We start from the raw sequence: 15542 nt of genomic DNA on the forward strand, positions 1-15542 counted from the left end.
GCCACCTGAGCTGAGGGACTCTGCTCCTGGCTGGTTGCTCTTTGATAAGAAGGAAGGCTTAGCAAGTCCTCTGTTCCTGTCATCATGGTGTCTCCTGTGGTATCCCTCAAGCCCTATAGCCTCATCTTTGGACACGCAAGGCTTCCTTTTACACTGTTTTTGGCCTAGAATGGGAACTTCCAAGATGCAGCTGCAATATTATAAATGACCACCAGAGGACAACAGACAGAAACTGTAACTTGTTGGTGACATCTGGTGGTGGGACAGATTTTTGCAGCTCAGATCTGGCAGCCCTAAGAGAAGATGAAACCAGAACACCAGAGTGTTACGGCTTTGAGATGATCGAGGTTTCCAGCCTTCACCACCTCCTTCCCCGTGGGTTCCACACCTCTGGTGTTTCCTTTGTCTGGACCGTTACTGGAAAGATCCTGCAAGCCCCCAGTCTCTGCTTGTTTAGGGGACAGTTTGAGTCGCGGATGTGCTAACTCACAGGGGCAGAACCGGGTCAGGGAAGTGATCCCCAGCCTTTGGCATTAGGACTTCGAGTTTTAAGGGCACCTTGATTGAAGTGGGAGACTACAGGGAGTGAGGGTTTCTGGAAGGCCAACTTCCTTATTCCATCCTGTAGGAATGTTGGCCGAGTTGCTCCAACAGAGTCTGCTGCCATTGGAAACAGAACCTGGCAGAGGGAAGCCACCAGGGTACCTATTCTGTGCTGTGATTACGTCTGCTTGAGTCACCCATTGATAAAGAAGGAATGTATGACACACTTCTGCCTCCAAAGGCGGCGAACCAGCCATGAGACAGACCCCCTTCAGACAACCACCCTCTCCCCTTCCCTTCCCAACTGTTCATGCACTTGTCAACACACTCCCCCACCTTTTCCTCCCCATCACCTGTTGCTGGATCCCTGGATGGGCGTCAGAATAGGACAGTGATCCAGTCCCTCCTTCCCCCAGTGGAAGGGCAAAAGGGGTGGGGGTGGGCGTGGGGCCTCTTCTGGGGCTGCTGCATCAGGATGCTCAGGGGGGGGGCTCCCAGCTGAACACCCTTCCTTCATCAGCAGTGGAGAAAAGGGGGCGGTGGGGCCTCCGCAGGTGGGAGGCCTGGACTGGTGACCAAAGGCACTGTGTGTTGTGGGGGGATCCAGAGAGGAACAATGCCCCGAAGCTTCCTGTCGCTCCGCACGGCTGGGCTGTGCCAGGGGAGCACCCAGCCATGAGCTCACGCAGCCTAGTTCATCGGATGAGTTACGGATTGGGTGGCCGTGTTGCTCTTGCGTGGTTCTTAGCCGTGGTTAGAATTAGAACCATGGTTTGGGACACTGGGTCGATTCCATAATCGGGATACGTGCATGGCAGGAGTTTAAGCCAGACTGTCTAATAAGGAGCCCCTGCTCGGCATTTCTCCATCACTGAGACTGAAGGAAGAACTTCAGGATAGAAATGAATACAGCTCCTCTCCCCCCCCCACTAACAGAATGCCACAATAAAAAAGAGGGATGCGGTGCAGAAGGGGAGCAAGAACTCGTGACTCTTGACCTGTCGGTCCGTTTCTGCCCCTCTTCAGGACCCAGACCTCAGCGTGTTCCTTCTCCTGGTTCATCTCCTGGGCCAGTAGAGCACGAAGCCATCACGGCTCTTTGCAAAGTCTGGCACCATCATGTCGCTGCGCATCTCCGCTGTCACCAGCCGCTTCCGACTGTTTAGGCTAAGCTGGATGCAGTCGGCCACCCGCACTTGCAACTCCCGCTTGATCCTGCGAACATAGGAAAAGATTGGTTTGCAACAATGGGCAAGCTTTCAGTAACCCAGCCGAGACAATACAATACAGGTAGTCCTCGTTAACAACCATTCATGTAGTGACAGTTCGGACTTACGACAGTGCTGAAAAAAACGACTTGGGACTGGTCCTCATGCTTATGACTGTTGCAGTGTCTCTATGGTCACGTGGTCACAATTTGGGTGCTTGGCAACCAGTTCACATTTATGACCATCGGGGCATCCCATGGTCATGTGATTGCCACTTTTGACCTTCCCAGCCAGCTTCTGGCAAGCAAAATCAATGGGAAACCACATGATTTGCTTAACGACCACATGCTTTGCTTAACACCCGCAGAGATTCAATTAACGACTGCCGCAAAAAAGGTAAAATCGGGTCAGATCCGCTTAATGACCCTTTGCTTAGCAACTGAAATTTTGATCCCAACTGTGGATGTTAAGAAAGGGCTACCTGTAACTATGGTTTGTTTAGCCATGATTTATTGAAAAGGATGTTCTGCTGCCCAGCTTACTAAGCCAGAAATCATGGGTTACAGGACATATTATGTTAGCACAACATGTTATGTTTAAATCAGGATTTCTCAGCCTTAGTGACTTTAAGATGTATGGACTTCGGCTCCCAGAATTCCCCAGCCAGCACAGACGACCTTCCGTTGAAGCCTTGCCTCTTCCGTGCACATAAAAAGGGGCAGAATTTCTATTGTGCAATTGTGATTGCCATTTTGACTCTCTTGACCCCCCCAAAGAACAGCGCTGCCAGGGAGCAGGGCGGATTCCCAGTTGGGGAACCCCTGTTCAGTACTTGTTAATCATACCTGCGCAACGCCAGTCCCTTTAAGAGCCGGGAAACCAAATTTTAAACTTAGCCAACGGCATTAATGACCAGAAAGCCCCTTCCAGTGGTAACATCAGCAGAACCAGGGCTCAGAAGGAGTATTGTGAATTGCCTTGTGTGAGATGGGCGGCCATATAAATGTGAGAAATAAATAAACAAAAATAAAATAGGATAAATTGTCCTTTTCCTGGGGGAGAATGTACAGGCCGTACATTCTGGTGGACCTCCCAAAAAACTGGTGGCAGTCAGACTGTTTGGAGCAGTGTTTCTCAACCTAGGCAAGTTTAAGAGGTGTGGATTTCAACTCCCAGAATTCCCCAGCCAGCCTTGTTGGCTGGGGAATTCTGGGAGTTGAAGTCCACACCTCTTAAACTTGCCTAGGTTGAGAAACACTGGTTTGGAGTGTGGCTCTAAACCACATCAGTACTTGCATCTTTGACAGATGCAAAGGCGCTGCAAGGCCACCGCCATGAATCCGTTCCGGCAAGTCAGGAGCGCTGGTTAGCCAAAGCGGTGTCTTTTCTCAGCCTATCTGGTGGCATCCGCCCCCTCCATTGGCAGAGGGATCCAAGGATTTAACCCACGTCTAAACTTAGCCCGAACCTGTCCGTCTCCTCCTGGCCAACCATCGCCATGGCAACTGGGTGCTAGGAAAGTGCCATGGCAACTAGGCCCTTGAGCACATCCCTCTTTTCCAAAGTTTCCAGCAGGATCCCGGAACACCGGACCAGGAGCAAAAGGATAAACATGCTGTCTGGGGAATTCTGGGAGTTGAAGTCCACGCAGCTTAATGTTGCTAAGGTTGAGAAACACTGGCTTAAATCATGTTTTGCTAACTGTTGCCTTCCTTTTCCAAGGTGCCTTTGTCAAACAGGATGTCTCCCTTTAGAGCAGTGTTTTTCAAACTTGCTGGCTGGGGAATTCTGGGAGCTGAAGTCCACACCTCTTACAGTTGCCAAGTTTGAAAAACACTGCTTTAGAGAAATAAGGGGAATCCTAAATGCCAGAAGGGAGCTGCCAGCTGACCTAATGATTGGAGGTGGCATCTGGCAGGTTCTCTAGATTAATTTGGGAAGGAGTCTGCTGTTCCCGATTCTTGGGACACAAATCCGGGGCTGCAGGTTGAACCCAGCCCTGGATTTGTGTGCCAGAAATCAGGAAGAAGGATTCCCCAGGCATGCACAGAATGCCTTTTTCTCCTTCCTGACTTGGAAGGACTTCTAAATGGGGCAAACTTCCTGCTTCTTCTCCTCCACCAGCACAGATGTTGGGAGGGGTACCTGGCTTCATACCTAGAGCCACCCACCCCATACCCATTTATCTGGGAGGAAGCCAACCTTGGCCAGCTTCCCATGGCACCAGGGCAAAGACAGGCTCTGCAATGGGAATTCAGGCATTTTTACATCACTATTTATAGACCACTGCCCTCTGGGCACCCCCCCCCCCCGCCATCTTCTGCAGCTGCAAAGGAGACAAGGCATGGCTTTGAGGAGCAGAAAGGAGCCAGTCCCGGAAAAAGCTGGTGGGGGCAGTGGGTGGGGGGAGGATATATTTTAGGAGTACCAATTACTGGGTTTTATTTGGGGCTGCAGGCCTGGAGGAAGACACGGAAAGTGCTTTCAGCTGAGGCCCAGGGCAGCTTGCACTGAGCCTGCATCCCCCAGGAATGGAGGGAGATAAATCAGAAACTGCTGGAAGACAGATAGATCAGCTGAGGAAGGGCCTTTTCTTCACCTATTTTACAAAAAACAGCCTCTTGGCTTTTTTTCTCTGGAAGAGGCCCCTCCTGTGCTAATTTTTAGATGCCAGGTATATTCCACTCTTACTTTGCAAAGTTTTAGACGTCTCTAAGTTATGATTGCTGTTTATTGCTGTCCTGTTGCCATTATTAGCTTAAAAAGCTGTGTTGTAAGAGATCTGGGCTTTAGGCTTTGATTTCAGGCTGTTAGCGTCTTTTTAATTCAAGTTTTTCCATTAAAGGTGGAGTAGAAATGTTTGAAATAAGAGCTGGTATTCAGTATATAAACTGACCCCCATGCAAGGGGTCTTCAACCTGCGTTGGTCTTCTGAAATGAAAGGGTTGCCTTTAGCAACCCTTTTACATTTGCGTCCTCCAAGATTATGCCTGCCAGTTCCCCTTCTGAGCCCTGCATGACTCAACTACGCCCAAACCAGTAATCGTGTGAAGTCATTCTAACTTTCCTGCTGATGAATGCATCATCGACAAAACCTTGACTCATTCAAGGCCGTTCTCCACTCAAACGTGGCAAGGCAGAAGTCCCAACTTTTGCTGCAGAATAGATGCACACAGACGCATACACATGGGGGGTCAAAAAAGTCAAGATGGCAGTCATGGCTGTATGATGGAAGTCCTACTGTTTAAATGAGGCTTCCATCACAGGGTCACGATTGTCACCTTAATTTTTTTGATCATCCATGCGGATGCCCTTTCCTGAAAAGGGATTGTACACTGCGCAACAAAGAGTGCAAACGCAGCAGGTTGAAATGGCGGTCTTGACCTGTTGAACCCTCTTATCAGTCTATTAGTTGGGTATGGTATTTTTAATTTTTGCAGACTCTCTCTCTCTCTCTCTCACACACACACACACACATTGTATTTATATTGTATTTTAATTCTTGTAGGCTGCCCAGCGGTACTGGTGAAATGGGTGGCCATATAAATCGAAATAAATCAATCAATTTCTAGGGACAAGGTTCAAGGTCTTACCAGCTTCATCGTCTACCAACCTAGGGTCTTGACTGAAAGGCGGCTTGTAAATCTAACAAATAAACCAACGAACAGCAAAGGAGGTGAGTCCCTTTCTACGCTTGGCTGGGGAGGATGGTAGCTGTAGTCCAGCATGTCTAGAGCAGTGCTTCTCAGTCTTGGCAACTTTAAGCTGTGTGGACTTCAACGCCCAGAATTCCCTGCCTGTCATGCTGGCTGGGGAACTCTGGGAGTTTAAGTCCAGACCTCTTCAAGCTGCCAAGGTTGAGAAACACTTGGGCTAGACTGATGTAGGAGGATGCACAGTAGCCTCACCTCAACTTAAATCCTACATTTAAATCTGACTAATTTTGTTAGTGGGAAAAGCATCTCCCAGGCTGCTGATTTTTTTTGCCACCGCAGACTAAAACAGCTCTCATTAAAATCAGCAGGAAATTCACTTTAATGTTTAAAAAGCCAGTTGAAAATGAGGTTCTGCTTTGCTCAGCGCCTCCTCCCTTTCGGGTAGGTTGGATGACAACACCCTCTTTCCCAGCATCATGGCCCATTAGGGCTGTGGATGATAAAAGTAGTCCTCACTTAATGACCGCAATTGGGACCGGAATTTCAGCTGCTAAGCGAAGCTGTCATTAAGCAAATCTGATCTCATTTTACGAACTTTTTTGTGGTGGTCGTTAAGCAAATCACCACACGCATTAAGCAAACCACACTTAGTAGTCGTTAAGTGAATCACATGGTTCCCCATTGATTTTGCTAGCCAGAAGCCAGCCAGGAAGGTCAAAAATGGCGATCAGGTGACTGGGGGGAATGCTGCAACAGTCGTAAGTGTGAGGACTGGTCGCAAGTCGGTTTTTCAGCACCGTAGTAAGTCCGAATCATCACTAAATGAATGGTTGTTAAGCGAGGACTACCTGTAGAAGCTGTAGCCCCTCTCTACCTGAGTTAGGGAAAAGTAATGGCAGGGGTGACCCCCACCGAGGCTAAGAACTGACTTCTGTTTCCATGCTCTGATTTTGTGATCAGCTGCCTGCAAAGAGTTTCTGGAAAGAGAGTCAGCAGCACGCCCTGCCCTGCCCTGCCCCCCCTTCCTTGGCACCTTCTTCCTTCCTTCCTCTTCCTCCTCACCTTTCCCTTTCTCTCTCCTTCCCCCCCAGCACTGGCTTTCTTTTGCATCTCGGCTGCTAATGACCTTTCCAGCAGTTACCTAGCAACCCTCAAAAGGGCTCCCAGATATGTTGAAAATGGGGCAGCAACTCTCTGTCTCCTCCAGCTTTACCAGAAAGGTGCATGAAGGGCAACCAACAACCCGGCCAGTGACCCCCAAGCTGGGCAGAAGATGGGGTTCAGTTCCTAGTTACAGCCCCCAGCGTCAATTGCGCCAGTAAAACCCCAGGAAGGGGCTGGTCCTATTCAAAGGGAGAAATACAGCTGCCCAACTCCTCCTCCCTCCCCATGGCCCTTGCGTTCCTCCTCTGAGGGGGCAGCAGTGGCCAGAAGGGAGGGGTCCCTTCCCAAAAACTGGGCCCTGGGCTTCCTGTCTGGCAACCTGACACCCCAGGGGGCAATACAGGCCCTGGAGGCTGCACTGAACACAACTGCTGGAACCCCATCATGCCATGCCTTGTCGTTCTGAGGTGGGAAAGATGCATCAACTCACAACCCATTTTTTTTTAATAGTAAAAGTAAGAAGAAAGACAATTTTCTGAACTCATATCCAAAAAACCTACCTTTTGCAACTGTTTGACCCAGGTTCTACCTCCTTCACATCTGTGCCCCACCAACTTGGGCCTTTACCCACCCCCAAACACTGAATGCACTCACCCCTCACCAAGAGGTTGCCAGCTCCAGCCCCTTTAAGTCTCCCCATCTCTATCTCCCCCTGTTCTTGGACTGCAACACCCAGGGGTTGGATTTTGCCACATGTGGTGAGGATTACTGGAGACCAAACCCAAGAAAAGTGGCAGGTGCCAGGCTGAGAAAAGTTGCTCTGGACCAGGAGTCAATAACAGGAGGCCTGGAGACCACCAGCCTTCTCAAGCTCCCCCAGAATGTTTGTGCCCCAGTAAAGGAATAATGGTTAGAGGAGGAGAGAGGAGATGCCAGACAGACCTGATGTGAAGGATCAAGTCCTCACCATATCGATCAGGCTGGACCAGGACTTGACCTCCCACTTGCATGAAAGCCATTGACAAGGTTGGCGGGCACAGAAGCGCGAGGAGGACACTTTGCCAGGATGGTCTACTCAGGAGAAGGTGGTTGCACCAAAATAGGTGCTGGGGTTGGCAGTGTCTAAATACAGCCAGACCCTTGAAAAATGTCCTTCAAAACCCTGGTCTTGGACACCCCCTCCAAGGATGTCTTGCCCCGGATCCTCATCTGTACCTGCCAAGGCCTTTTTACTTTGGCTGGGAAGAAATGTTGGCTTCTGCTGAATGTGGGCCATGCTAGGACTAGCCTCTGCTTCCTGAGTTCAGCTGTAAGAACCCTGCCAATTTACATCTTGATGACCTTGCTCAACTGCAGGTCAATGAGGAATCCCCTTTGATCGCTACTACCAAAATTGATGGCACGGTCCCCTGCCATTTTGAGTTATAAATCACACAAAAATGCCAGCCAACCAAACGAAACCCTACTTAAAATCGTTTTAAAGATAAAGATAAATCCCATTTCTCCTGAAATTGAAGGAAAACCACAGAAAATCCAAGCACCACTTATTGATATGACCTTACTGACATTGCTCAGATAAATGCTGTTTGGACCAGCATGCAAATTTGTAGCGCAGTTAAGAAAATCCTCGACTCCAGGATCCAGGAGCACAAAGCTGATCAGGCTGCATTCATTTCTAATGGCTGGAAACAGCCTAACATCCTATCCACAAATATAGCCATTGTCCCTGCATACAAAATTAATGCTTGAACGCAGTGCTCAGAAAAGAATCACCCACTTTTGTAGAGGTAGCCCAGCACACCCACCATTTCTCCTACCCTTCTTCCTGGCTGCATTTTACACCAGAACTCTGCCCCCACATAATTCATCACAGCCTGTCCTCTGCAGCACTCAGCACTTAAACAATGCTAATTCTGCTCCTCACCCACCAGATGGCTGCCCCACCATACTCCAGACCCACATTTCTGACCACTCTTAAATGTTCTTTCAGCTGTAGCACTTTCCAACCCATTGTTTCATGCCACAGTCCCACATGGCTTGAGGCAACCCATTAATGTGGGAATTCTGGCTAGGATTGACGCCATGTGTCATTGCCCAGAAAGATGATCTTACATGGCTGTGCCCTGAGAAAGAAGCATGGTGGGCTGGCAACCGCTCCTGCACATTGGCTTCATCGTGGCATCATCCCTGGCACTGATGGCATCATTGGCTTCATCATGGCTCATCATGGCATCATCACTGGTCATATGATGATATGACTGCAAGTGAAGAGCCAGACTCTGCATGCTTTTTTGAAAAATGGCTCTTTCAGTTTTCAGTAATTTTATATGTTGTTAATCTGTATTTCAAAACTAAACATGGTTACGTTCTTCTCATACCCTAAACCCAGGTTAAGGGCATTACAAAAACCATTTTTGAAAAAACTATGCATAACAGACCAGGCAAATCTAAATATAAATGTATCCCTTTAGAACGAGCGTGGTTGATTGCAAGGGGTGGTGGTGTTCTCATGCCAGAAAAATGAGAATTTAAAATGCATGCACATTATACCCTGCTATGACAGACTATTAAATTCTACCCTTGTCAGGGCATCAAAGAAAAATTGTGCAACAAAGATAGAAGTTATTTTCTCTTTGTGCTAGCACCTTTGTTCACAAGCACTCAGTCGCACCATCAGAACTGCAGAAGTGTAAATGAAAGTCTAAAGTAATGGATGAGCCTATTCCAAAGAGCTGTTGCTTCAAGTCTCACACTCTGAAATCACGGTTTCACAGGAAAAGTGGAACACAGCCTGTGTGTGTGTGTGTGTGAATTATGCTTCATATTTTCATTAAGAATTAAAAATGCAGATCTCTGGCCACATAGCTAAGAAGATTCCTGAAGCCAGTTTGGTCTAGTAGTAAAGGCAGTGTTTTTCAACCTTAGCAACTTTAAGTTGTGTAGATGTCAACTCCCAGAATTCCCCAGCCAGCATGACTGGCTGAGGAATTCTGGGAGTTGATGTCCACACATCTTAAAGTTGCCATGGTTGAGAAACACTGGATGAAGGTGTTGGAGCAGGAGCGGGAAGGCCCAAATTCTAGTCCTGCCTTAAGCACGAAAGCCAGTGGGTGACTTTGGGCCAGTCCCCCTCTCTCAGGCCTAAGTAGAAGGAAATGGCCAACCACTTCCCCAAAGTGTGTAGACTTGTCCATGTAGTTTCCAGGAGCCAAGACTGACTTGACAGTAATATAAATAAATAAAACCATTCTTGACGTTGGGCTAGCATTGGCAGGGCACTGAGGCGTGTTCTACATTACACAATTATCACAATTTTTTCACCTCTTGTGGCTTTTTTGCAGCGAGCCTTAGCACTGCAACCTAATTTAAAACCTACATCAGTGTAGCCAGTCCATACAACTGATGAAGTGGCCTGCAGCTCATGAAAGCTCCTGCCTTTTAATAACAGTTGGAAAAGGTGCCATCAGACTCCTTCTGGTTGTTGGCTACCCATAGACCAGCCTTTCTCAACCTTTTGGCCCTGGAGGAACCCTTGAAATATTTTCCAGGCCTCGGGGAACCCTGCACATTCAGGCCCAAAGATAGGCCAGAAGTTACAAAACTATTACATTCGTTTCCTGTGTAGGCCTGTCTATATGCGTTAACAGTGCCCTTAAACTAAAAATCGAGAATGAAATTTACCTCTTCAATGTGAAGTGGCCCGGATTTGAAATAATTTTTTAAATAAATTGTGGTCTCCCAGGGAACCCCTAGGGACCTCTCGCAGAACCCGAGGATGCCACAGAACCCTGGTTGAGAAACCCTGGCCTAGACTAACATGGCTGTCCTCCTACCTTGCTAGCAAGTCTTTGGAATCGTGATGCTAAAGGGAGCTTCCTTCTCTACCACGTTTATGGCTTGGAGATGGGCGAAGGCAATGGGGCAGAAATAAAAAATTACTTGCAAATCCCTCCCTTCTGTTTTGCACGTGGGTTCTTACTAGGATTGGCCAAGAAGGCTGTTGAGCAGTTGCATCACTGCGTATCAGGATGATAAACCCCAAAATCTTATGCACCAGTTCCCAGTGCAGACTGGTATCTTGAGAAACCAATCAAAGGATTCTGGAGCTAACCACTCATATGGTGCTGACCAAATGCCTTGGCTGGGGTGTGCTGTAACAAACTAAGATTATTGGGAGATGAGAATACAAAACTGGCCTCATGCCAGAGTTCAGCGCCAGGATTTCCTCGTTCAGGACCCTGGAGAGCTCCACTTCCCTAAACCCTAAGAAGGCGTGCAAATTAAGGCAGTTTCCCAGCCTGCTGCCTGCAGCATTTTGAAGAGGGTTTATTAAACAAGGCTAGGATTTTTATTCCTTGACTTTACCTAAAACTTGACCTTGTCTGGGTTGAGATGATGAGCAAGGTCAGACTTGGTTACTGTTTGACTAACCAGCAAATCCCAGGGCTGTGGACTAGACTGGGAGGTTGAAAAACATCCCAGCAGTCAGCAATGGGAAATTATTTCTGGGAACACTGCACAGATATTGAACCTCTTTCAGTTCCCATCAAGAGCATTGTTACCTTTTTTTAAAGCCACCATCAATCCACTATTATTCTTTGACTGTGTATTCTCTCCAGCCATTAGACTAGATCAGCCTTTCTCAACCTTTTGACCCTGGAGGAACCCTTGAAATATTTTCCAGGCCTTGGGGAGCCCCTGCCCATTCAGGCTCAAATATAGGCGAGAAGTTACAAAATTATTATATTCGTTTCATGGGTAGGCCTGTCTATATGCATTAACGGTGTTCTTAAACTCAAAATAAAGAATGAAGCTTACCTCTTGAATGTGAAGTTGCCCAGATTTGAAATAATTTTTTAAATAAATCATGATCTCTCAGGGAACCCCCAGTGACCTCTCGCAGAACCCTGGGGTGCCACAGAACCCTGGTTGAGAAACCCTGGACTAGATAAATCTACCCAGGCTCCCACTTAGAATTTGATGGAAGCCAAATCAGAGAAGTTTATTTTCTAACCTAATATGTCATCTTTCCCCTGCTATTGTCCTCCAGATAAGTTGGAGTTCTATTTCCATAATTCCAGGCAAGCGGGCCATCGATTTTGGCCATGGTCAAAACTATGGGAGTTTATAGTTATCGAATCTGGAAGGCACTTGGTTGTGGAAGACTGAAGTGCCGCATTTAAATTTTCCTGTTTCTGTTAATATAAAACCTGTTCTCTTTCTACATCTGTTTTCCACCTATCAAGCAAGCTGTGTGCTTCACTAAAGATAGGAGAAAAGCCAAGGTGAGAACTACAGCTTAGATTTTCTAAAATGAACCAATGATTGCTTGATTCTTTAACATAGTTGTCCTACTTGTAACTTCATCTGAATATCTGCAATCTCCTCCAATATCTCATCTAACTTAATAGATGTTTTTGACAACCCCCTTTGTGTCCTTTCTTATCCCTTCCTGCCTGCCTTCTCTATTCAGGAATGCAGGCCTTACAGCAGCTCATATGCCACCCAAGGCCTCTCAAGTCGAGGACTTGGCTTAAAAAGTGGATGGTCTTAGGATCCTGTTTAGGGGAGGCTCCAGGGATTTTAATCCCCTTCTCTGAACTCTTCCCCCCCCCCACACAAATGGAGGCTATGGGGGCCACAAAAGCAATGATGGCAAGCCATGTTTCAGGTTGAACCCATGGTATAGCCAGGTAATTATGGGTACCTTAAATGTTTTCATGCTATTTTGTACCTGAGTTGGGGTTATAAAGCTACTGCTCTAATAAACAGTTAATTTTTCTTCATGACATCTTTACATCAGTGCTTTGGTGTGTTTTTTTAATCAGGAAAGGTCTTATAAATATAGCACTTAAAGCAGTTAATCATCAATTCATAAACATGCCGTTTTCAACTACACTAAAACAATAGTAACTTCAGCAAATATACTGTAAAAGGGATTTTGTGGCAGGCCAGACTTCCAAGCATGCATTAGTTGAGGTAAACCAGTGTTTCTCAACCTTGGCAACTTTAAGATGTGTGGGGAATTCTGGGAGTTTTTTTTTATTGTGATGCTTCTGACATGAATTAAAAAAACTCCCAGAATTCCCCAAACATCTTGAGTTGAAGTCCACACATCTTAAAGTTGCCAAGGTTGAGAAATACTGATGTAGACTAATAGATCCTTATTGTCAACCACCATTCTACATCAAGAGATAGAAAGAAATACAGTACTTCCTCTGGAAGAGAATTCTGAACTGGGATGCAAACTGGGTGGGGTGGGGGAGGGCTCCCTAGGAGACAGTATGTGGTCTCCTGGGCTAAAGACTTTAAGGATGTTATAGAGATTACCATCATGCGCTGTTCCCAGAAATATACTAGAAATTAGAGCAGCTGTTCTAAAATGGGATCCATGCATTCTCTTTTTTGAGTTTCGATGAACATCCTTGTTGCCCTCTTCTGCATTAATGTAATGGTTAATGTGGCAGAGAAAGTAGGTTATTTTAAGGCTGTTTTAAAATTCAGTGTTTCCTGTAGCCAATGGGTCCCAAGAGCATCTATTCCCAGCTGCAGTGCATGTGATGCAAAATCAGGTTGAAGCAAAGCACAGAATTATAGGCTGGGTGTTCACAACATGTTTAACCAGGTCACTTGCACCATGCCCTAAATTTGGTTACTTTTAATCTGGGTTAGATATTTGTAGCTGAGCAAGTTCTACAAACTCAACTGATTGGGTTAGGTCAGGGTTTAACGATTGTGGGAAGCTAGAAAAATGGGTTAATTTAATAATTAAATTAATTTTAGAGTCCCTTTGATCTGCCTTCTTTGTTTTAGTGCAGCCAAAGCATCCTTGAGAGAGAGTCATCTAGCAGGAGTGTACAAAACATCAGGTTGGGAGCCCATCCCTTTCCCACACGCATTGCAGTTTTCATAATCTTATTGCTTCTGATCTGTTTTCTATGGAATAGGATTAGATTTTTACTATACAGTATTTATTAGCTATAGGATAATCAATTAAAGAATATGCAATCTGTTGTGAGGAATTAATGTCTATCAAAATAAGCCAAAATAGTTATATATAATAAGGAGTTGATGAGAGCCTCAAAAGGAGAGAGGTCAGGAAAACAAAAGATATTTTATGAAATGGTATACAGATGCAGTGGTAACACAGACGGTTTGCAAGGATAGAAAAAAAAATGGAAAGGTGTGTTGAATGGTGTTGATGTAAACTTGATTTAGTGAGTTTTCTTTTTATCTCTTGCCTTTAATTTCTTTGTCTTAGTATTCTTATTCATTTTTGCACTCTGCATAACATTCTATATCCCGAAAAACGAACCATATGATGGATATGTATGCACATATATGGACTGTGTGGTCCCAGAAGTCTGGGGGAGAGCAAGTGTCGTCTGCATCTTCAAAAAGGAAAGGAGGGTCAGGATTCTATAGTAGGAAGGTTTTCAGACTGATAACCAAGCAGCACATTTATGACATGCTGGATAGGCAGGCCACAGTTAACAGGAGTCAGCGTGGGTTTGTCCCAAACAAATCATGTCAGATTAATCTTCTTCTTTGATAGAGTTACTAGCTTAATAGATAGGGGGAACTCCACAGACATAGTATACCTTAGCAAGGCCTTTGACAGAGTCTCTCATGAGAATCTCCTTCCTAAAGTGGTAAAATATAGGCTGGATCAGGGTTTTTAAAACTTTTTCAGGAATGGAACCTCTTAATTTAAAATTCCCAGAATCAATGATCAAGAGACAAAGCTCTAGAGATAGGAAATTGGTGTCTCTGGGTGAACTTTTTTTTTTTTTGCACTGACTCTTTCATGGAACCCCATCAAATTCTCATAGACCCCTAGGGTTCTACAGAACACAGCTGAAAAACCCTGAGCTAGATGATACCACTTCTAAATTAACTCAAAATGGCTAAATGACCACACCCAAAGAGGATTCATGAATGGTTTCACTTCAGCTTGGAAAGAAGTATCCAATGGAGTCCTGGGCCCTATGCCGGTCAACATTTTTGTCAGTGTCTCAGAAGAGGGAGCTGAGGGGATGCATATCAGGTCTGCAGATGGCACAAAGCCGGGAGAGGTGGCTAATACATTAGATGAAAGAGAGAACCTCAGAAAGTTCTAACAGCTTGAGCAACGGGCTGAAATGGATAGGATGGAACTAAACAGAGAGAAATGTCAAGTTTTGCACAGGAGGAAAAACGTGTAGGCTGGAGGAGACCTGGCTTGGCAATAACACATGTTAATGGCATTTGTGTGACCCTGTTGACCACAAGTTGAACATAAGCCAGCAGTGTGATGCAACTGCTGAGAAGGCCAATGCTACCTTGGAGCCAATTAAGAGGAACAAAGGGTTCTTCCCCTTTAATCTACCCTGGTCAGACGCTGTTTGGGGTACTGGATCCAGTTCTGGGCTGCAGAGTTCAAAAAGGACAGTGACAATTTGGAGTGAGTTCAAAGTAGGTTACCAAGGTGTTAAAGAATCTGGAAACCAAACCCTACAAGGAATGGTGGGAAAAAAACACAGTATATTTAGCTTGCAGACAATGATATCAGTCTTCCCATACCTAAAGGGTTGTCACACAGAAGGAAGAGTGGACTTATTCTCTGTTGCTCCAGAGGGCAGGGTCAGACCACAAGGAAGTGGGTTCAGGCTAAACATTAGAAGGAACTTCCTGACTGCATGACCTCTCAGCCCGTGGAAGAGGCTACCACATGAAGTGGTCAGTTCTCCTTTCCTGAAAGTCTTCAGACCGAGGCTGGATGGCCATCTCTCCAAGATGCTCCAGTGGATCCTGCGCTGAGTAGGGGGCTGGGCTAGACGGCCTCTAAGCTTATCATTCTATCATTAACTCTATCATTCTGTGTAAGAAATAAATACATGGATGGACTAGTGCTCAGAACTGTTCCCTTCAGGAGATACCAACAGACATTAGGGGAGGAATTCCCTACTCCAGCAGCTGAAAAATTAACCAACTTATTTTGGAATGCCTTAAAATGGACATTAATTAAAATTAAAATCCAGCTAAGAGCAGA

At 46.0% G+C, this 15542-nt stretch overlaps 1 protein-coding gene across 1 annotated transcript in view; it reads right to left on the bottom strand.

Moving 5' to 3' along the window:
* Positions 1–871: 871 nt before the first annotated feature.
* MYO1G (myosin IG) overlaps positions 872–15542 on the bottom strand; it is a 68350-nt gene continuing 53679 nt past the window's right edge. The window contains exon 22 of the mRNA XM_063303217.1: positions 872–1758. Within this exon, the coding sequence (XP_063159287.1) occupies positions 1602–1758 (157 nt within the window). The 3' untranslated portion in view covers positions 872–1601. The remainder of the gene's footprint in view (positions 1759–15542) is intronic.

The sequence above is a fragment of the Candoia aspera genome, chromosome 4 (assembly GCF_035149785.1).
Source record: "Candoia aspera isolate rCanAsp1 chromosome 4, rCanAsp1.hap2, whole genome shotgun sequence".
Taxonomy (NCBI): domain Eukaryota; kingdom Metazoa; phylum Chordata; class Lepidosauria; order Squamata; family Boidae; genus Candoia; species Candoia aspera.